Here is a 23,280-nt window from a genome sequence, read left to right on the forward strand (position 1 = left end):
GCTGAATCTTCGTCAAAAAGCGATTGTGAAAGCACTGAAATCTTAGCTTTCCTACGAGACCAAGATCATCTTGCTATGATATTTTTGTGCGAAGATATTGATGATTATATTGACTCGTGATCTCAATCTCGGTATAGAATTAATTTTATTTCCAGAATTCGTTAACGATATCGCACAAACTAAGTATCCGTGATAAACGATTCTTATCTGGTTAGAAGCGCTGAAATCTTGCTTTTCAACAAGACCAGGTACATCTTGCTACGATTATTCTGTGCGAAGAAATTGACGATTATATCGAGTCCTGATCTCGATCTCGGGACAAAATTAATTTTATTTCTAGAATTAATCAACGGTATTTCAGAAACTAATGATCCGAGATAAACGATTCTTATCTCGATAGAAGCGCTGAAATCTTAGCTTTCAAACGAGACCAGGTTCATCTCGCTATGATTTTTCTGTGCGAAAAAATTGACGATTATATCGACTCGCGATCACACACACACACACACATAATCCCGAGACAAACAGCAGACTGCTCGTATATGCGGCGTCTCGCTCGGCGTCTGGCGCGGCGGTGTTTACTATCGAACACCTGTGCCTTGTATGTTTTGAAGTCAGTTTTTTGATGCTTGCGTACTACTCGCGTAAAAACTCGCGCTACATTCTCAGAAGAATGGTGCGCGCGCCCGATTTTTACAAGGCTATATCTGGGCGAAAAATCGACGTAGCGAGATGAACAAAAAACCAATCTTCTTCGTTTCGCATCCCGCAGATGTCTACGTTGAATATGAATGTGTGTCGGGGCATAGGAAATCGCGTTCAAACTACGAAATTCTTTATTTTTGGGACTTGCAATTTTTTTGCACCAACATTAAAGTTGCTGCATCGTCGAAGATAACGAGACTTTAGCGAAGTAAAACTTACGAGACATTGATAGATTTCGTTCAGGGGCATAGGAAATCGCGTTAGAACTACAAAATTTTTAATTCTCGGGACTTGCGATCTTTTTGCGCCAACCTTAAAGTGGATGGATCGTCGCCAGTAACTCTAGCAAATCAAGAATTGCGAGACATCGTTAGATTTCGTGCCTGGGAATAGGCAATCATGTCCGAACTGCAAAATTTTTATTTTTCTGCACCTGTCAATGTCTCGCGCAGAATCTTAAATTGCGCTGCATCATCGTCATGAATGACACTCTATCGCATTAAAACTTGCGAGACATCATTACACTGAGAAAAATTTCCATCGGATAAACCAATTAAATAGTATGTCCGATGGTTAATTTTTCCGATTACGTTTTCCGATTAAATTATGGATATATCCAATGAAATTTATCCGATGAAATGCAATTACCAGTGAAATTTAATTGAAAAACCGATTAAATTTTTCATCGGAAATACAATTTAATCGAATATATTCGTTTGTTATCATGTAATTGGATTATCCGATTATACCTGTATTTAATCGGACATTTTTCTCAGTGTAGATTTAATGCGGGGGCTTAGGATATCGCGTTTAATCTTCGAATTTTTACGTTTCGGAACTTTCAATTTTTACGCGCCAACTTTAAAGTCGCGCTGCATTGTCGTCAATAATGAGACTATCAAATTAAAACTTACGAGACATTGATAGATTTCGTGCAGGGACATAGGAAATCGCGTTTAAACTACGAAATTTTCAATTTTTGGGACTTTCGATTTTTTTGCGCCAACCTTAAAGTGGATGGATCGTCGTCAGTAATCACTCTAGCGAATCAAGAATTGCGAGACAACGATCGAATTCGGGCCTGGGAATAGTAAAATCGTGTGCGAACTGCAATATTTTTAATTTTTGGGACTTGCGATCTTTTTGCGCCAACAAGTTATAAAAGTGTAAAAACTTAATTTTATCGCAAACAAAAGAGAGCCGCCGATAAGAATTTGGTGGGGGCAGCGGAGGGCCTCTTTAGATTAACTTTTCTATTGTATGAAATTTTAAGTTGGTCTAAGAAAATCTTTTATGCGATAGATTTTCGTTTGCGCGTTTACAGTACGATTTTTGTTACACATTTATACAGTGGTAGGTACTGATTTTATCGGATAACTATTGGTTACAGTATAAGTTAAATCCGAATAGGTGAACCCTCCGATCTTTTTAAAGCGACACTATTTTTTGTATTTCTGAACGCTGATTACGAATATGACAATAAAAATTTGCGACAAGGTCATTTTCAAGGTCAAAACTAAAAAAACTGAAGGAATATAACTTTAATTTTATAGACCTGTTGATCATTTATTCATTTTGTACGATATATTATTTATGTGTGACTGTTTTATTCTTCGTGTGTTTTTTTTTCAGATTCTTGCATGGTATCGGCTCCTCCTGACGCTCTCTTTTCGCCGGTCCTTATACGCCGCTCGCGTATAGTGTTTGTTGGTGTCGGTACAGGTATCCTAACCTCACAACTGTCAGATTTTAACAATTTATAACTCTCTTATTAGTGCCGAGCGATAATTTTAACTTGCAAATTCGTGTTTTACAGGCAAAAATAAACCCGATTAAAGGTACCCTGTAACCGTGGTCGTGGTCACATGGTCTCGATCCTCCCCCCAACCTGTCACGCTCGCAGTCACATGACGTGACACGGCTCGTTGCGGGACTTGCGGGGCTGCTGCGTCGACATGCCCGCGTAGGTTATGTGTCGCCGATGATAAACCACAGCATCCGCGATGAGCGAGAAGAACGTAAACTCCGCTCTGGTGCGGAGGGTCAACAAATTGCTGGAGTCCAGGGTGGAGCACGACAAGGTGCGAATAATGCGTCGCCTACAATACGCGGAGTAAGCCTGGCGTAAGGAGTAAGAGAGAACCTTAACCTTTAGCCTTTGATGTAAGCTAAAACACGGGCATAACTTTTAAAATATTTGTAACACTGACCCCGATGGCGTTCTGATTCGTCGAGAGTAAAAGCTCAAGCAAGAGTAAGAAACAAAATTGATTCATTTCCTTACTCCAGGCTTATTCCACGCACAAGTGTCGGCAGGTGATCAACGAGATGCGGGAATTGCTCCTCCGCGAAGTCTCCGGGCACATTTTCCTCGCACGAGTGCCGAATAATTATTCAGAATTGCCATGTTTCAGGACACGCTGGAGGCTCTGAAAGAATTGTCGACGTTCTTCACCGAGAACACGTTGAACTCCCGCCGAAATCTGCGCAGCAAGATAGAGAGGCGGAGCCTGGCGATAAACGAGGAATTTCTGGCCGCCTTCAGGGAGGTGAAGGCTACCCTGGATGACGTCTATCAAAATGTCCTGGCGATGAACACGGCTGTGCAATCTATGACCGATCGCCTGCAGGTTACGAAGGCCCAAACGTCGCAGCTGATTGAACAAACCGCGAAGCTTCAGAGCGAGAGGTAAAGACGTTTGTACCGTCAATCTACAGCGTGGACTACGCAATCTTTGCCGCACTCGTGAAAGAAGGTCTTGAAAAGTGTGGATTGCAAGTGCTCGCAGATTCTTTCTCTGTAGTCCACTTGATGCTGCGACTGTTCCAAAGTGTTTTTCTACTCCCTCCTTCTTAATTAAAAAGGAAGCATTTGCAGCATCAAGCGGACCGCAGCCTCTGTTAAAGACATGATCGGCAGATATTGGCTGTAAACATCTGCTGTTGTTTTACAATGAGACACCCTTTCAAAGTATGTTGCGCAGTCCATGCTGTTACGACGGTTTGTACTATGGTACGCAGTTACAGTTTCCGAGAAACTCACTGTTTTCTTTGTCCCCAGTCAAGCGTTAACCATGCAGCAGGAAGTCGCAAGCGTATTTATCAAAAACTTGCAGCTAACTCCATCCGAATTGACTGTACTGCATGGCTCGGCCAGGGAGTCGCCTATAACGGAGGAGTTTTTTTCTGTAGTTAATAAAGTACAGGTATTTATCTTCAATAGAGAGCGTTACTTAAATTTCATCGCTACGCTATCACGGCTTTGTTGGAATCCAGGATATTCACGGCAAGTGTAGAGTACTGATGCAGTCCGGCTACCAGACCTTGGCTCTGGATGTCATGCAGAGGATGACGCTGTTGCAAGAGTCCGCACTTGAACGATTGTACCGGTGGACGCAGACCCAGTGTAAAAACATAGAAAACGAACGTTTGGCGCCGTTACTCGTTAAGGCTATGAACAAGCTGCAAGATAGGCCGGTGTTGTTCAAGTGAGACTTGTAGAGTTTGAGTTCGAGTCATTACTTTTTTTGAAAACTTTTTTGTAACAACTGCTGTTGTTACAAAGATGATGGAAAATTATTCGACGTATCTGGCAATATTTTGTTTAAGAACGAGAATTCCGGTCGAAACGTTGTGTGTTTTGTTCTTAAAGAAAACACTGCCAGATACGTCGAATAATTTTCCATTACCTTTGTATTAACTATTCAGTGGCGAAGAAAAGATTCTCAATATTGACTGATATTGTTATCGTAATTGACATGTACCGAACGTCGCTAGGTACATTCTGGACGAATACTGTGCGGCTAGAAGAACCGCCCTGGTAGGGTCTTTCATAGATGCGTTGACGTTAGGAGAGAGTTTTGGGACACCTAATCCCATAGAAATGCACGCCAATGATCCGAAGCGGTACGTCGGTGATATGCTCGCTTGGTTGCATCAAGTGATTCCCGTGGAGAAGGAGAATATTTTTATTCTGGTGAAAGGCTGTGATAAGACAGGTGAGCAGCTCTGCTCTTCTCATCTCGAGCATAGACTTAAAAGAATAGACTGCGCGTTCTTATGAGTCAACTGGCCGAAGTGGTGTGGACCGAAGAATAGAGACAGTCTGTAAATCGTGCTCTCTCTGTCATCATCATCATCTCACATCTCTCATCTCTCATCTAATCACCAATTCGCATATTGGAAAGAGACACGACTTACGCTATTGCTCTCTCTTTCTAATGTCGACGCCAGCTCCTCTCATGGAACACGCAGTCTGTTCCTTTAAGTCTACGATTTCGAGTCGTCTAAATATGAATTCACTTATTAGAATTCACAGATTAAAATTATTTGGCTATCTACAACTTGCTGGGACCTAATGGGCTCTTCTCGTTTCTTGCTTGATTTCTAATGGTCCTGATTTAACTCTAATTGAATTTACTTATTTGTAGACGTGTCGGATCAAGTGAAGCAGGCGTTGAGTAACATCACGGAAGGATTGTGTCATCCTTTAAAATCGAGAATAGAGCACGTTATATCTACGGAGGCGCCGGCAACAGTATTATACTCGGTCACAACCCTGATCAGATTTTACCACGCTATTATCGAGCAAGTCATACCCGACAGTGTCCTGGATCAGACACTGTCGGACTTGTTGGTCTTGAGTGAAAAGAGTTTTCTAAGCAGGCTGCAGAGAGAAACGAGAATCGCCCTCGGTGAGCGCGCGGAGCCTCCCGGAAGCGACTTGGTCCCCGCCCCGTCGGTCTCCAGACTATTGTCGCTTCTAAACGAAATCCTGTCTGTTGCCAGTATAGCTGAAGACAGGGAAAAAGATATGCTACAGGTATATTCAGAAAAGACATTTTCCAATCTCGTCAGGTGGAATCTAATAGGTGTAGTAGGTTTCAAGCTGTAAAAACGTCATCAGTCACAAGCGAGCAATTCTTCTCATCTTTGACTGGTCAATTTCTTACGGTTTAACATTCACTACACCTATCTGTCTCGAGCATTTCCTTTATGTCGCTTTACGACCGACAGATTGTATCGTGCATCATCGATCCGTTACTTCAAGAAGTTAACGAAACGGCATCCAGATTGCCAACCGTGGACATGGCCGTTTATCTTCTCAATTGCATGCATCAGATACAATCGACGCTGGCACTGTACGAGTACATGGACCAGAGATTAGAAAGGTTACAGGTGATTGGTTAGTTTTGTACACTAGAGACGTAGTAAGATGAAATTATTTCTGCCTCATTTGGCGTCTCGCCTGCCAATTTTGCACGAAATCGCAATCGACTGTAATGACGCAGGCACAATCGGACGCGCAAATCGACACGCTCACGTCGGAGCAAGCTAGTTCCTTGGTCGCGCATTTGAATCTCGGCTCGATCTACACCATCCTGCAAGGACGCGACCAGGGGCCACTTTCGTCCATACCGGGCATGGATGCCCTCAGCGTGAAAGAGTTCACCGTAAGTGCTGCGGGTTCAGTTATAAACGTAGAATAACAAACTAACGACAGACGTCGACGCTCCTTCGCAGAATAAACTGGAGGCGTTTCTCGTGATGCCGGACGTCCTGCTGCTACCGCAAATAAGCTTGCTGCAGAGCAACAATCATCGCGCGATCACGCAGAGGCGATCGTTCGAGGTGATCGGCGCTATATACAAACAGCTGCACGACGCCTGCCACGACCCGAAGAATTTATACCAAAATCCGAGCGGGCTCTTTTCCAGAACGCCCGAGGACCTCCTTCAGACGCTAGTTTCTCAATAATCGCATCCCCGACGGGCATCGTACACATTATATACATACATGTACATATTTAAACGAAATGAATTATGCGAAAATATTAAAAAAAAAACCATGAAATCCGCCTGATTCCTAGAAGCGCGAACAGCTCTCGAGCTGTTAGAAAATGTTGAACGGGCGCGGCGTGCGCGAGCGTCCTTAAAATTTGCATAAAAGACTCCTTTGTTCAAAGTCCCGGGAAGACTTGGATCGAGCGTTCCCGCCAGTGCGCGCGATTGGCGGGCGACGGCGGGCGGCGATTGGCCGCGCGGGCTCGCGTCGCCCTTGGCGACGGCGGTCGGCGCAGGCGCCCGGCGCTTCGCGCGGCGATTGGCCCGGCGTTTTCAGTCAGTCGCTGGTCCGGTGCGGTGGAATGTGGTCGCTTCCGCATTTCGTTGGCGAGCGCCGCGCGTCTCTCATTCATCCGCTCGTGTGGTAGTGCGCTCGCGCGTGGGACTCGCTGGTGCGCGACGTTCTCGTGCTCTGGCCGGGCGGGCGCACGTCCCTCGCCCGAGATATCGGCCGCGCGTCCCGCAGCGTCGGGCACGGGAGTGTACGTGTACGTTGGTCTCGCGCACGGGGCGGGCGACGTGAGATGCGGCGCCGTACGGCGGCGGGCACGGCGCCGACGCGACGCGACGCACGCAGCGCGATATAATTCCGGCCGCGGGGACCGGACGCGCCATGGACCTCGCCGTCCCGCCGACCGCCCGTCATCGACGCGCACAAAGGACGGATAGGAAGCGGCGGCAGTAGTGCGTGAGTGAGTGGAAGAGCGTTGTTGAGTGCGGGAGCAAGATGGCGGAATCGAGCTATTATCAGGTGAGTCTCTCGCGAGCGGAGGCACTTGTGGTCCGCGCGCGCTCTCCGTCACCTCCACGCTCTCTTTGCGAACTGGCGCGCGCGCGCGGGCGCCCGCTCGCTCGCTCGCTCGCGTGCCCGACTGGTGCGTCAGCCTCCGTTATCGCGTTCCCCGCGGACGCGACGCCGCGATCCCGCGGGCGTCCGGGACTCCCGTTTCTCTATCGCGCTCTCTATCTCGCCCTTTCTTCCGTCTCTCTCCGCCGTTCTCGCTCGCCCGACGCACATGCACTCGCGCGACCTTTCCGGCGCGGATCGCGACGTGCTCGCGGAGTCGGCGGCGAAGTGACGGGCCCGACAGGCGCACACCTGACACGCGCTCGGGCCGCGAGGACGCCAGTTTCAGTTCCCCTCGAGGTTACGCTGCCACCTGCGCGGCGTAGACGCGGGGAGGAAGTGCCGCTAACGAGGGTTAACCGGCGCCGCGGTTTTCGGCTCGGCCGGCGAGTTTTACGGAAAGAAATGGAGCGCTTCGCGTTGTCGCGCTACCGCGGCATCTCGGCTGGCGCCGGTCCCGCTCCGCGATTGTTATCGCTCCACCTGACGAAGACGACGGGAGACGGTGGCCGGTTGGCGCTAATCAGCGTCGGCGTGTAACCGGTCCTCGCTGACTTTTCGCGCCGGTCGCCCGTTCCTCCTCTGCAACACCTGCTCCTCCCGCGAGGAGCGAGGCTCGATCGGGCACGATTCGCGCGGCGAAGGCTTTCCCAGGCCGACTCGACGATCGTCGCCGGATCCCCGTGATCGCCGAGGCGGTTTTTGCCCCCGAAAACTTTCACGCGTAATCGCGAGCTACACTTCGAGATCCGATCTCGGGAGGTCGACTCCGTTAGATCGCTCGCTCCGGCGCCTTTCTCGAATTTCGCGGCGAATAGACTTACGGGAATAATGTTCGAAGTACTTTCGACAGTATCAGCTGCGTCGTTTTTTTGCGAGATTTAATTTCACGCTAAAACGGAGAGCATCGAATTGGCGCGGCGAGTTTGACCTTTTTTTTTCTCTCTCGTCTTTCTCCGGGGACTAAAACAATCCGGAAAATAAATAAAGATGAAAGTATATAAAGCTAGAGTTTTTTTAAAGGAAGATTGAAAAAGCGGGGGGGGGGAGAGAACTGGAAGCGCCGCGGTGACAGTTTCGCTTTGATTTTGCTGAAATGTGGTGTTGGCTGTGTCTTCGACGAACCTTTGGAGATCGATTTAGCGTAACGGATCAATTTTATGCATCGCTCCTGCACGAGAAAAATGACACGAGTTAAAGAATAGCCGGTTTACAGGTGGACGATTTTTTAACTTTCGATCCGCTTGCAGATCGTGCACAGCTACGGCCACATAGTCCGCTAAATTGTTTCTTTTCTTCTCCTTGTCTTGCCTCGATCTTCCTCTATACCGTGAGAAAATTAGTTTTCTTCTAAATGTTCCTTCGCTTTATCATCTCTATTTGTTTCAAATTTTTACGGTTTATTCTTTACACCAATACGTGCAAGACTAATTAAATTAAAACTGACCGTCTCAAAGTTCTAAAAAAAAAAATGTTAAAGTTTGCTATGTTACACGAAATATTACGTGTAAAACACGTTAAAGATATTTTTACACGTAACAATATAATTCGTTGTAATATTATTACGCGTGAAATATTATTTACACATATTATTACGCGCTAAAAATATTAATATTTGCGTTAGCAAACGCAATTGATGGTACATTTTATTTATTTTACGCTTAACGGTGAGTGAGACTCGTATGAGAAACAAATATATTGTAAAGTAAAATAGAACGAATAGCTGGAAAAAAATCAAAATTATTGACCGTTCCGTTTCAACGATATAAACAGTTAAAACTGAAAAATGGGAAGAATTGTGCAGTAGACATGAGTATAGTGTAAGAGATGTGACAAAGATTGTCGCGTCTCGCACTATAATCTTTCGAATCTATTTTATATCGCGAAACAATTACTTTAAACGAAACACGATCGCGGGTCCTTTTCGGTCGAAATATTTGTAACTGCACTCGTGATGCTTTTCCGGATAAAAGTATGTATATTTTCGCGTTAAGACCTCTGATCCCTGCTACCGTTGAAGTGACGTCAGAAGCGAGAAATGGCACGCTGGGAATTCTCGTGAAAAGTTATTTGGCTGAAAACATTTCAACTTTAGCACGCGTACATTTATAAAATTGTCTGGCAACTATCTTTTCCTTTCGATAGTTGATAGACAGCCTTAAAATAAACGTGATACGAAGCCTAGTCACGCAGTTTATTCAGAGGCGCATGAGTGTTGGTCTACAACCTTGCTTTGAGTAAGCTGTAAGCCTCAAGCCGTAAGAAATTAGCCAATCACAGGTGAGAGCGAGGGGAATAAATGCCTGCGATTGGTTAATTTCTTGCGGCTTAAGGCTTACAGCTTACTTAAAGCAAGCTTGTAGACCAACACTAATCAAGCTTACAGCAGGAACCGGGAACTTTTAACAAATTAAATATAAAAACTTGTATTTTTTTTACTCGCGTCACTTGTCACAAGAGGGGCATATCGAGTTTCGCAGTCGTTCTCGTTCTAGAGCTACAGTTGCGATCGTAATGCGTCGATGAATGAGTAATTTAACATTACACGGCGGGATTTTCTAAATTTGGCGTCGCGCGCGCGCGATAGTCGCAAGAGCCCGGTAGGCTCTCGGCGTCGGTGAAAACGATTCCCCTCGCTACTTTCACGCTTTTCCCCGATCTCCTCGCGCGCGAAAGAACGCCCGTCCGCGCGTGAAGGGTCCCCGTGACGTTGGCGACGTCTGTTGACCTCCCGGGGATTATCGCGCACAAATATTGGCGGAATGCGTGAAAATAGATCGTGCGTCAGGGTGCCGGGACCGCGTGCGCACGTTTTTCGCACACGCGGCGAAAACCAAATCAACATCCAGACTTTCATTATTCTCGGAGGCGGGCCCCCCCCCCCGGCCCGGGCGGCCGCTCGTTGTTTCTCAGACGCGCCTGGCCTGGTTGACGTCTTAGCGCGAGGGGGATTTGCGTAACTCGTACGATCGCGGATTGTGAATGAGACGTCGTAATATCGCAGCCGCGTACCGTTTCGACACGTTCGAAGCCTGATCTTCAACGTCCTCTTCGCGTCTGGAAACGTTCTATTTTGCAGCCAATAACTACGTTCGACAGATTTGTGCAAGTTGACAAATTGTGCTCTTTAAAAATCAATCAGTGATATTCCACTGAGTGACTTTTAGAGAGTGAATTGTACAAACGTACTTTGTTGACAAATTTTTTAAACGCTTTGACTTGCTTGTACAAAATAGAATGTTTCTAATTGCAAAGAGCATAGTGTAGGTAAGGTTTCAATCCTCTGAGCGACGTGCCGTTTCGACAGGTTTGAAGCCTGATCTTCAATGTGCTCTTCGCATCTGGAAACATTCTATTTTGCAGCCAACAAATACGTTTAAAAGATTTGTGCAAGTTGACAAATTGTACAATTGCACTTTGTCGACAAATTTTTTAAGCGAGTTGACTAGCTTGTACAAAATAATAGAATGTTGCTAATCGCAAAGAACACATTGTAGATCAGGTTGCACGGTGTGTTGCACAACGACGCACGGTTATCATACAACGTACACGGTCGTAATTCGCGGATACTTCTCTCGAGACAGATCGAGCTTGTCGAAGTCAACGCGCAACTTGATCGTGCGGTGCGAAGAAATTGGAAATTGATCATACATTATGCACCGGGATGGCTAGTTGTCTGGAGCCACGATAAAAAAGACGTATCGGGTGGCAGCGGAGCTCACGTAGCTCGTTTCGTGCCTGACGATTGGCCGCTCCCCCCCCCTCTCTCGAAGATACCTTCTTTGGTATTAGCATCGTGAGGGAACGATAAGTCCACGTTTTTCAGTTGAGTAACGCTGTTATCGGCGCGGCGCGAGATAAGGAGATAACGGCCGTTAGCGCTGTCTTTTCTTGGTCAGTTCTGCTTCTCAAATTCGAGGAGGCGCGCTCCTGCGGGTGCGCGAGCGAGTTTTCTTTCTGGGCGAGAGAAAAGGAGCCGAAGTACGGCTCCAACTTTTGACTAACGACTAACAACTCATTGCAGATCGGGCCTCACGGTTAGGCGGATCGCGAGACAACGCGCGACGGTGCGCGGAATCGCGGAAATACGCACGGCGCGCGGACGTGATATCGTAGATTTTCGCTGCAACAGGTGGCTGACGTTCACCTGGCCGCGCCGCGGCCGCAGCCCCGCGGGGAGATTATCGCTCCGGTGACAGTGATTCAGCAGTGATTAATCGCGACGGGAGCTCCGTTTGTTTGTCGCTCGCCGGCGAGTCCCAATGACGAGCCATTAGAGGCGTTCGTCCGCCGATACATCGGCCTCGCGACGATAAACGCACGCGCGACCGGGAGAGACGGGGGAGCGTCCGGCGCGAGGCGAGGATGTCGTTTTTTGGCTCGCTGGACAGGAAGAAGAGGAGATCGGTCGCGTGCAAGTGCATCCCGTTGACCAAGGCGACCGGCTCCAGATCCTTTCGGACTTGCGGGGCCTCGTGCGCGGTACGTTTCCGCTAGAATCCCTGCAATCAGAGTCCAGCCAACACACAGGCCAGTTTTCGCAGTTCTGGCAGTTATCGTGATCGAGAGATGGACGTACGCTATTTTTTTCTCTCTCTCTCTCTCTCTCTCTCTCTCTCTCTCTCTCTCTCTCTCTCTCTCTCTCTTTTTCTCTATCGTTTGGAAATTGCCAGAAATCGGATCAGTCAGAAGTTGCCGTCCGTTGACCAGACTCTGATTAGAGGGACTCTAGGTGCCGTCGAGCGACTCGGGACGAATCTCTCCAGACGCGCAAAGTCGAGTCGCTCCGACGCGGCCTCCCCCCTCCCCTGGATTCGCTCGCGATTGCACGTTGCGCGTCGCGAAGTAGGTCACTAACGCGTCCGTTGGAAGTTTGATCGAACACCCTTGGCCGTTTCCACGGGGCGAGGCAATTGTATGCACCACGTGGGACTTGACGTCCATTCATCACAATGGACGACGCCGTCTCGATGCCCGCGGCCGCTCGACGGCGAGAGACCGCGGGAGACCACCGATACTTTCTCCCGCCGTGTGTTTGCCTAGCCTCGTCTATATCCGTATCCAGCGCGAGTAGGCCACGGGGCGGTAATACAGCTGTATACGCGCCAGACGATTTCCGGTTAGGAGAGATACTATGTTTCGCGAGGTTTCCCCTCTCGACCCGAGGATGATCCGCCGATCGATTTACGGTGCAATTTCCGCCCTGGTGTTCTCTTAAACCGGCGAACGCGAGAGATGACGCGTTGCGATTGTTATTATTATTATAAAGATTAACGCGGACTCGCGTGCATAATACCGAAAGATCATATGCGCTCGGCGCGCGGAAACGAGCGGCGGTGCGGCACGATGTCGATTATTAATTGATGCGAATCTCTTGGCACAGGGATGAAAGAAAGAAAACAAAGTTTAAATACAGACACAGCGCTCTCGTATGTAAAAGTGAAATTACCACGGAGCGCAAAAGGACGAGCTCGCGTTTTAATCGGAAAGAGAGAGTTTAATTGGAGATTGATTGATCGTCCGGACCGACGGAGCTAGTCGTCGTTATTTGCGCCGCTCCTCCTCGCCCAACATCATGATGCCCGATCGGCCGTCGATAATCAGTCTCGAACTTGGTATCTGTTTCAGGGCGATTACATCAGGCACCCGGTTCTCTACGAACTGTCGAGCAAGTATGGAGTGGCCGGCAGTGACCAGGTGCCCTTGCCGGCTCGTCTTGACGTGCTGCGGGAGCACATACGCCGAGAAATACGCAAGGTATGTCGGAGTACTTCGCTTATCCCTCTCGCCGACCGGCAGGGCTTCTGCGAAGCTCTCTTTTTCTTCGTCCGTGTACACACGGTAGCAGGCACCCCGCGCGTCTCCCTCGCGCTATCTCGCTCCGACCCGTTGGTACTTACCGCTCTCCTTTCCTCTCCAGTAATGATCAGCCTAAAGGCCGAATCAGACCAGCAATTGTCGACGCGGATTCGATTGGCGATTGGCGATTGTCTTCTAGTCAACGAAAGCAAAATCGACTTCATTGGCTAGAGGTCAATCGTCAATCGCCTTAAAGGCCGAATTAGACTAATCGCAGATTCGGATTGGATTGGGATTGGCGGTTGTCCTCTGGCCAATGAGAGCAAAGCAGTCTGCGTTTTAATCGTCAATCGTTAATCCTAGTCCAATCCGAGTTGCTAGTCTGATTCAGCCTTAATGCGTCTCTCTTTTTTTTTATTTATATAGAAATTAATCTCTCCCTGATTCCTTAACATTCTTCGCTCGCCTCTTTTTTCGCCTCGAGCCATAAATATCCCGAGCGATAGACGACAGGATAGAAATATTAATGCGTTAATCCTCGTATCAGGCTAATTTCAAGCGATTCCACGATATCGGTGGAGATTTGCGATTGTAATTGCAGCCTCCGATACTCGAAAAGACTACCGAGACCGCGCCGAGTATCTACGGATCGCGCGCGATTACGCGTTTTTCGCGTGTGCGTCCGCCTTAATTAATATCCGACATCTCGGTAATAAGCGATCGATGATCTATGGTTTCCGGATGCGCCCGGGCATCACGTTGCGAATGGAAACTTGAGGGTGGTCCGAACGTTTCTGCAACTCGCGCAAGAACGAGTTTCGCCGTGCGGCAGCGGCGCGTTTCTCCCTTCTTCTTTTTTCCCTCTTTTATCTCTTTCTCTCCCTGTGTTGTTTATATCTCCCGGTACTTACTAAACGTCTTTGCGAAACGCCCGTCTAACAGCGTCCAACTGCTGTACCTACCCGCTAATAGACCCGCCGCGAAACAAAGCCGCGCGTAATAGTATAATAATGCGATAGGTTTCTTAACGCGGCACATTTTCATAAACGCTTGTTACCGGAGCGTTCGCCTGCGAGTGCGGTGAGTCAACTGCACCGCGGAACGGATGCACGCAGACCATTCGTTTCCAATGAACCATTATACCACGCTCTCTGAAAGTCAACCGGTGGATTGTCACTTAAAACAGCGAATGGTCACTAATTTACAGTTATAAGTATATGTGTTGTCCCACGATTACACGATTTTCAGGATAAATTTCGAGAGAAAATTCTCTCCGTGTACCGCTGCAGGTCGCAGTGGCATGCTTGTAACTGTAAATCAGTGTTCGTTCACTGTTTACAGTAACAATCCACCGATTGACTTTTAGAGAGCGCCGAATAAACTTTTTGCGAACAATTACTTTTGTCCGGTTCAATATTTTGCGTGACGTCGGCCCGGTCGTCCCTCGTGTACACTGTAAAAAAGTATATAAAATTACATACGTAATAAGTGTAGCGGTTACACCGTTAATAACGGAAATATATAAATTTATACGCTTTTACAAAAACTTTTTCATTCTTTGTTGTGTAAATACTTGTTTATACACGATACAAAAATTACCAAAAATTGTAAAATTTACACAATTAAAGTTTACTTATTATATAAGGCAATAATTTTACCTCTAATGTGTAAATTTACTGACGTGTGTAAATACCTATACATATTTAATAGGTGGTCCCAATATTACGCACTATAATAATTGTAATTGTCCATGTAATTTTTTTACAGTGTACCAACGCGCCCTAGATCGGGAAATTGTGTCGCGTGACTCATTGCGAAAATTCGCGGTGGCCATGCATTAACGCTCGATAATGGAATAGAAGGATATATCGCGAGGTATCATTGGGCACGTGCGCGATTTTACGTCTCATTTGCCGTACGGAGGAGCGGCAACGATCGAGCGCGATTGACGTTGCTCCGAGCGAGCGACTGGCCGTGCATAATAAAGCTGCGCGCAGTTAGATTCCGCGGTACGAGACGCCGCTCTCACGCGAGAGAGAGAGAGAGCGACGCGGTTCCGATGCGCGATCACGAAAATCTTGAATGCCCTTTCGTTCGCAGGAGCTGAAGATAAAGGCCGGCGCGGAGAAGCTGAGGGAGGTCGCAACCGACCGCAAGTCGCTCTCGGACGTCGCGACGATCGTGAAGAAGGCCAACAGCAAGCTGAACGAGCTCCAGGCGGAGCTCCAGCAGCTCGAGAGTCAAATTATACTGACGCAGGGCCAGCCTCAGTCGCCGCAGCAGAATCACTCCAACGGTCAAGGTTGGTAAAGCGAAGCCGTGCGCGCGAACGCGCCTATGCGATACCATCTTCGTGCTCCTCGCCTCGTGGCTCTCCGCGTAGCATTGACCGCGAGCGAGAGAATAAAGCGCGGCCCGCTAACGCGGCTCCTAAACGGGTTTTATGTAACACGAAACGTCGCGCGCGCGTCAGACGTAATATCGGTACCGTGATGTAAGAATATACGGTGAAACATTGCGCGTGAGTGACGGTTGAGTGCGTCAAGAAGCAATTTTTCAAATTGTCGATCGTTTCTTGCCGCATTCAACCACAATGACTTGCAGCTTCAAGGTTTGGGGCAAATTTCCGACTGGTCGAGGAATCGCCGTTACTTACTACGAGTGCGCATCCACGGGAATGTTTCGCCTGGATATCTTTACGTCATATGATCGGTACACGTGGCACTAAAGATCCTCGACATCCCGAGACACCCGTGGAAAACGGGTTAACACGAGCGGAGAGAAGTCGCCGTTTCCGCCGCGCGATAGTTTAACAGACATTATTACGTGAGTCATCGCGGACGATAGACGATTACGAGCAATTAAAGCGCGCGCGCGCGGGATATTAAATAATCCAAGTGACCGCCGATAACAAAGTCGAGGCAGAGCGTTCGGCAGACCTTTTCGCCGAGTTTCGCGAGAGCGTGAAATTTCACGATAATTTCACGTTGGTTTGCACACGTGGCGCGATTATTGCCCCGCTTATTCATTGGCTTTGCGTATCGATGCATCGCGATAATGGTTAATGTTGCGGCATGCCAGCTCCCCGCCGCGTTAACGACCGTTCCGTGCCGTTAACGAGGGAGCCACTTAATAACTCCGCCCGTTAACGAGGCGTCGAGACGACGTCTTCGGGTTTATAAAGCTCTCTGAGCTAGGCCGCTGGGCCTCGCGTCGCCATTAGCGCTGACAAATCGAGCGTATCTCTTTAACGCAGTGACGTTTCTGACTCATCGATTGATATATACATATCACTGGGCATTAGATATGTATCTGAACGCCCGACTTGAAAAGACAACGCTCAATTAGATAAATGTAGCGAAAGACGTTTCAATATTGAAAGTCTAAATATCTATCAAGGGAACGGTCGGAAGTGTCCCTCCCCGATTTCGATACGGATATGTTGTAGAGCATAAAAAATATTTCTGTTAACGACTTTTCTCGACTTCTGCGTTGAAAAAATTTTTTAATTTAAAAAAATAATGGTGGGGTATAGTTTTCGTCTCGGTAACAGAAATCCTTTCTGAGGGTGCATTTGGCACATTATTGAGAATGTCAAGTTAAAAGTTCACGATGATAACACAATGATCGTGATATCTGTCCACCGCATCCTTAAAAGAGAGCCGCGATCGATTGACTGCAGATAAAAATGTAGCGAGTGACACATTTATCCTTTTCGTTGCTGATCGATTGACTGGCGACGGAAGACAATACGTTCCAAAATAACGTGCTATCACTGTCGTTAACACTGTCGTTCTTCCATGAGACTGGGTTTATACGCTAGCTGCACACTTTCATGCCGTGCATGATTCGATCTAGCCTCTATACTCCTCTATACTCCTTTGCGATGCCTAAACCGGGCATTCGATTCCACCGCCAGTTTAATTTACAATGTGCTCTTTGCAACTAGAAACATTCTCTTTTATAATCAATAAATGCGTTTAAAAAATTGCGCAAATTGATAAATTGTACATTATATATCGTACAATCGTACATTGCCGATACATTTTTTAAGCGTTTCGATTTACTTACATAAAATCGAATGTTTCTAGACGCAAAGAGCACTCTGTAGATCATGCTTAAGGGGATCCTAAAGTCGTCTGTTTTATCGACATTCTATATTAGAAGTAATCTTTTCATTGGCTTTATAGAAATGCAAAACTCTTTTACGGAATTAAAGTACGCGGCAAAATCTAGACTATGCTGGTCGACTTGGTATATCGAAAACGAAGAAAATTACAAATTTGACTAATCTTTGGTACACTTGACGACAATATTTGCTTGATACAAGATTTGTACAATAAATATATACAAAATGTGACCAGCATACTCTAGGGGCAACATATAAGAACAATATCGTGCAATTAGAACTAAAATTAATAGCCTAGCAAAAAAGATTAGTTGTAATAAACGCAAGTCCAGAAATCCAAGTCTAGAAGAAGAGAAAAAGGGTAGTATGGCGTGTAGAAATAGTTGCAGACTTTTTCGAGAAAGGTCGCTGCCAAACATCTGTCAGATTGTCGGTAAAGCCATGGCGTTGACGATGCTAGAATTCGATCCAAAATCTCGGTCTGAGCAATGTGTAGCTAATAAAATTGCCGCTTTTTCGTAAAAGTTGCAAATTGATTGGCTATAAATTTCTCGGACCGAGTAGAACTTGGGATTAAAAATGTCGATAATTGACGTTTTTAATTCCGTCTCCTATCTTATCGACACTGATCGAGTTCACCAGCGGCGAACTTTAGGATCCACGATTACCGTTTGCCCTCGTGTCTCTCGGCTCAAAATGTCTCCGTTGATTCCGCGGGACGTAAATCAGAAACGATTGACATACTTTTTTTTGTAGTCGGTTATTCTCCCTCGCGACAGATTGACAGTATCGCGTTTCACACTCCGCGCGTCTGTCCAAATGATAACTGAAATTCAATCGTCGCGTTGTTTTCCTCCGCGCTGTTGCACTTGGACGAGTGCTCGGGATTGACATCACCAGAGTATTCTCAGGCGTACGAATGGGTTCGAAGGGGAAGAATCGCTCACTCGTACGTGGCGTCGAGTCCGTGACTGGTAGCGGCCGGGGTTACATACGAACGTGTAACGCAATTAATAGGCTAATCTAGTACGTTACTCTCGGGCAAAACATCGTTTGGCTCTTGAGGAGCGCTTTCTTTTTCGCCGTGTTACGAGCGGCCACTTCGCTATGCGCCGCGTGATGCGTTGTACAGAGGAGCCACAGTCTTGCGCTCGTTCTGAATTGACGGTAAGTGGTAGCGGGCTATTTATACCTTGGGCCCCGAGACGCTCGCCGTCCACTCCAGTTAAGTCAGTCATCGTCGTGCTCGGTCTCGAGTCTAGCAACCCGCCTCGGGGGTGCTTCATTCATCCCCTTGGTACCACGGGGGGACGCGCCATTCAGTTGTGCGATCGCCAAGCGATCTGCACCGGGATGCAGCGTTTCTCGAGCTACTATTGCCGTTGATAGCTCAACAACTCTGAGAAACGATTAAGAAAAGACCGTCGTCTAAACTCGTCGAGGTATTAAGTCCTTTCAATCGCATCGCTATTTACGGCAGATACCGATTTCTCAGGTTTACTCGAAAAATGACCCGATCCAACCGATTCAGCGCGCGGCGGTACAGTTTCGAGATCGAGGAGAAAGTCCCACGCTCCTCTCTCCATCTCCTGGCGAGGATGGCGAGCGGCGCGAGGCAGACGACGACGATAACGACAATGTTCGTTCACTTTCCAGCTCTGCCGTGACACGCGCGCTGTCCCGCTGCGTGCAACGGCGAAAACGTACGCGCACACGCGCGCGATCGAGAGCGCGTTGCGAGAGGAGGCGATCGCGCCGGGTACCGTTACGCGTGCGTACACAGGCCCCCGATCACCTCGTGCTCCTCTCTGTGTATCGAGATCGCGTTACGGCCAAACCGAACCCACGCTTTCGCATTCCATCGCCGGCGCTCTCGGGGGAAGCCCACTCCGATTCCTCTTTACCTCGTCCGTCCGTCCGCCTGCCGGACCGGCCCGGCCGCAGCCGGCCCGATCTTTGCGGATTACCTGTCCGGGCCCTCCCTCCGGGCCCCGATTTAATATCCCCGCGACAGCCGAAAAATCGCGTCCACGCGCGCCAGGGGCATAAAACTCGGCGAAATTCCGCGAAGAAGCGATCAAAACGGAGATTATCTCGAGGGACTTGGTGCGCTCGTATATGAAAAACTGCGCCGGTCTGCGGCGAATCGCCGTGAAATGGGAGCGTATTCTATAAAATCGTGAACGTCTATTCTTTATTTCCACAAATCGCGCTGCAGCAATCGGCACAGTCCGCTCTAATTTTATCGGCTGTCCTCCCGCTGGGGAAATCCCAGATGAATCACGCTGTTTGGTCGCGAAAATTGAGCTAGATTTTACGCGGCGAGTCAATTATAAAGCTTATTGACCGCGGGATACCGGCGCATAAATTTATGAAGTGCACTTTATCGAACGTGCAACGTTCGTAACGCAGTAACGGTATAGGGGCCAGGCATTTACGAGTTAATAAATTTTAAGTGGCCGCAGCGGGTTCGTAACTAAATAAGTCACTCGGGTCTGCCGCTCGAAGCGCCGGAAATATTGTACGCGGCGCAAGACGTGTATCGTTCGCGCGGCGTTAAAAATTTTAACTCTCGCGACTGAAATATCCGCGGCTCCCGAGAAAGGCGGCACGCCGCTCTTGAGTTATTCATCAGTGACGTAACGATAACGCGAGGATCGCCGGGGCATGTTTAATTTATAAAGAATATTATTACGCGCGCCGGCGCAAAGTGTACTCGTACCGTTAAACTCGGACGTTCCGTACGTGGCCACTTAATATAGCAGACCCAATATAGTTCCGTAACGTAAGACCTGCCCCTCCGGACGCACGTAATACCACGTATCGCACAGTAGTGCAGCGCGCTGAGCTTCCGTATGACTGGAGCGAGTAGTATCGGGTTCGTCGTCGGGCCTTAGAGTCCCTCTAATCCAGTCGCACTCTATACCATACTGGAAGACCTACTGCCCTCTTGAAGAAGATGGACAGATTGAGACAAATACTAAGTTCCCATTTCTGTCCCTTTTTAGTAATTCCAAAGGCCTTGGACCAAGTTCTAGCGTCGTGGACACAGACTTTAATAATTGAGCCACGATTTCTTACATAAGTGAGGTGGGATAAGTGAGAGGGTTGTCGGCCGAACACAGAAAATCAGAATTACTAGAAAGAGACAGAACGGGAAACATTCGTCTGTCTCACTCTGTCCATCTTCTTCGAGAGGGCAGTTGGTCTTCCAGTACATCAGAATGCAACTTTCGATTGGTCCTCCTATTTCTGGCAACTCTCGAAAGAAAGAATGAATTTTACAGAACTGGTTGGCCAGACTCTGATTATAGGGACTCTATCGGGCCTCACCGGCGCTCGTAAAACTTCTTAATTGATCGCGAAAGAGGCGGGTGTTCCCTTTTCGTCGAACGGCTCTCTCGGTACACCTCTTGCGATCTTCATTACACGCGGACGTCGCACTTGCGATCTTAATGCCGGCTTTTCGTCGACGTGCGAAGAGATCCGTCCGCGATACGTTGCATTTCATTATTTCGTATCGGAGGTATATTGACCTTAGGAAGTCGCGATATCGCGGTTGGGAATCTAAAAACACCTCGTCAGAATTTCATTTTCTCCGACGTGATACGCGATTCCGGGAGATGTTATCGCTGTAAATCTGGCGATGTATCTACTACGGGGAACCGGTGCTCGAGATTACGGGGCGAACAGATTAGATCGATAGACCTCGCGCGATACAGTCCTCTCTCTCTAGCTCGACCTCATCCGTCGTATAATATATCGGTGCTGTCTAACGCAGGGGCTCTCTTCCGCTCGTCCGTGCAGCTCGCGTGCGGAACGTTCGCCACGGAATGGCAATTGACGCCTACGATCATTCAATGATCGCGGATAACCGATAGGTTCCGGTAGCCCATGTCAAGGGTATGAAGCGTTTACCGGCGAGTCTCGTTCTCGCACAAATAATTATCCAATTCATCTCCGTGCGGTCTCCCGGGGAAATCGCGCGTCGCGACAACTGCGCTGCAGCGCGTCGTCGCGGCGTCGTATCGCGCTCGATTTTAAGCGATTTTCGCCGGCATAACCGCCCGGCTTTACGTTATTGCTTTTTTAACGCCGCACTTTCTATCGGACCGGTCCCGCGATTTTCTCGATCGGCGCAACCAACCGGTGGCTCTGTGCTAATAACTTAACTGCTACTTTGCCGAGCGCCCGGGGTTACTCGTCGTAGGTTTTTCGAGGCGTATGCTAATTCCTCGGTACGCTTTTGCCGCTTATGCTAATCGGCGCCTCGGGCGTGTTTATGGCAAAGTTTGCCCGATACGAGGTAAAAAGCTGCACCGCCTGCACCAAAGGTTACCTGGCCATCGGAGTAATTTTCCTTTTTTAAGATCATTACAAGGTGTTAAATCTTTCACTGTGCGCTGCCTTGAAGTGCGATTGTTATCGAGGATGTCTTCTTGTTCGTTACTTGAGAAAAGAAGAGAGAGGTATTTGTCAGTGAGTATCGTAACTCGTAACTTGTATCTTAAGAAACAATACGTCGTGGTCTGCGAAAACTTAACGTCTATTTTCACAATTTCGATACAATAGAGATTTCGCTTCAAGGAGTTGTAGAGTCCGCGATACGTTCTCGAGAAGTTCTGACGAGTCAAATGTCAGATGTGAAAATCCGAAGAGACGGAGTATCGTTACAAGGATTTTCTCAGAGATGGACATTTATAGTGATTCTCTCTGGTTCAAGTGAGATCGCGAGCCAGAGTAATATTTTTCGACCAATCTCTCGTGAGACCGTCGGGGATGTCCGAGAAAAGTATTTTAGTCATAAACTTGACGGAAGATCGCGTTGCGTCCACTTGACGCGAGCGCTTGCTGCACGACGAGATGCTGGGAACGCGTATGCGGGTGTCGCTGTCGATGCAGGACTCGGAGATGTACAAATAAAGCGCCTCTCGCACTCTCTCGCCTCTCGCCAAGTTACGGTAATTATTTTAATCAATGCCGTAATAAGGACGTTGCCGACAAGCATCGCGCCACGAACAATCGCTTCTTACACGCATTAACGAACTGCACGAGGAGCTCTCCCTCCGCGACGCGCGTTTATCCTTTCCGAACGTATCGCTAACTCACGCTTCGTGCAGATGGAACGGCTTCGACGCGAGTGGAGTTATGAATGGAATGGCGGGTACGACACGACACCGGCACGCATCGCGCGATGGCATTAATGCATATCGCGGTTGCGTGTGCAACCACCGTCGCGGAATTACCGTGTATAATTTCTGTCTATTCTTCTCGAGAGATTGTCACGCGAATTTTTGGGGTCTGCGGCTCTCCGTACCGAGGCCTAAAACAATTATAAAATTTTACACGCTTTCCGAGATACTCTTTTTACAACATTCGCGGAATATCAAACGGCTTTTCGTCTAACAATAAGTGCGCGAGACCGGCGGAGAGCACCTGGCTGCATATCGCCTCGGTACGTTTTGCATAACCACCTCGCGTGGTCGCCGCGCTGTCCTTTTCTCCTTTCGCTGCGAGCAAAAGGCAGAGAGCAATTATCCGCTCCTCGAGAGCGCACGCACTCTCCCTACCGAAAGGGTTGCGTGCGCCGCGCCCGCCCGGCGGGTTCGTTGAACCGGCGAGAGTGGCTGCGAATAGCTGCAGCCACTTTGCGCGCTCCGCACAACCACCCTTCTACACGGCTCTTCCTCCAACTTTTTTCCCCCGTTCTCTCAAATGCTCGCGTACATCGGTAATCTCTCGGTTTTGTTTCTCGGCGGGAAGGATGTCGAAAAAAAGGGGGAAAAGACTCGAGAAAGAGAGAGAGAGGAACGAGGGCAAGCGGAAGGGCACTCGGGAAGGGTAGGTGGGTGGATGGGTGCAGTTGGTGCGGTATCAAAAACAAGGAAAGCCTTTGTCGCCGGGTCCCCGCGTGCGGCGGCGGGCAAGGGCAGACGGAATATAATGGGGCACGTGTT

The 23,280-nt window shown here is 48.3% G+C and overlaps 2 protein-coding genes across 5 annotated transcripts in view; both read left to right on the plus strand.

The window, feature by feature from the left end:
- Positions 1-2,542: 2,542 nt before the first annotated feature.
- On the plus strand, positions 2,543-6,570 carry LOC105559451 (conserved oligomeric Golgi complex subunit 6). Of its 2 annotated transcripts, XM_012007735.1 has the most exons (9): positions 2,546-2,786; positions 3,120-3,394; positions 3,767-3,911; positions 3,982-4,193; positions 4,483-4,703; positions 5,136-5,527; positions 5,722-5,883; positions 5,997-6,158; positions 6,229-6,570. In XM_012007735.1, the coding sequence occupies exons 1-9, from the start codon at positions 2,709-2,711 to the stop codon at positions 6,460-6,462; spliced, it is 1,881 nt and encodes a 626-aa protein (XP_011863125.1). In that variant the 5' UTR covers positions 2,546-2,708; the 3' UTR covers positions 6,463-6,570. The 2 variants fall into 2 exon arrangements, with proteins under 2 accessions (XP_011863126.1, XP_011863125.1); XM_012007736.1 differs by lacking the exon at positions 6,229-6,570 and having other exon boundaries at positions 2,543-2,786; positions 5,722-5,890; positions 5,997-6,128.
- A 207-nt stretch (positions 6,571-6,777) lies between these two features.
- Positions 6,778-23,280, plus strand: part of LOC105559455 (serine/threonine-protein kinase N) — a 35,863-nt gene continuing 19,360 nt past the window's right edge. Inside the window, exons 1-3 of one of the 3 annotated variants that reach the window (XM_012007741.1) lie at positions 6,778-7,299; positions 13,024-13,152; positions 15,295-15,496. In XM_012007741.1, coding sequence (XP_011863131.1) covers positions 7,276-7,299; positions 13,024-13,152; positions 15,295-15,496 — 355 coding nt within the window. In that variant the 5' untranslated portion in view covers positions 6,778-7,275. Of the gene's footprint in view, positions 7,300-11,114; positions 11,878-13,023; positions 13,153-15,294; positions 15,497-23,280 lie in introns of those variants that run through there. The other 2 variants (XM_012007740.1, XM_012007742.1) reach the window with 2 other exon arrangements.

Source organism: Vollenhovia emeryi, unplaced genomic scaffold, assembly GCF_000949405.1.
Source record: "Vollenhovia emeryi isolate VEMERY1.0 unplaced genomic scaffold, V.emery_V1.0 DF939270.1, whole genome shotgun sequence".
NCBI lineage: Eukaryota > Metazoa > Arthropoda > Insecta > Hymenoptera > Formicidae > Vollenhovia > Vollenhovia emeryi.

Bases quoted from the DNA above. Each gene is read 5' to 3' on its own strand.
- LOC105559451 (XM_012007735.1), top strand. From the start codon at position 2,709: ATGAGCGAGAAGAACGTAAACTCCGCTCTGGTGCGGAGGGTCAACAAA. The intron at 5,884-5,996 runs GTGATTGGTTAG...GTAATGACGCAG, and splicing joins AGAGATTAGAAAGGTTACAG to GCACAATCGGACGCGCAAAT. The intron at 6,159-6,228 runs GTAAGTGCTGCG...GCTCCTTCGCAG, and splicing joins TCAGCGTGAAAGAGTTCACC to AATAAACTGGAGGCGTTTCT.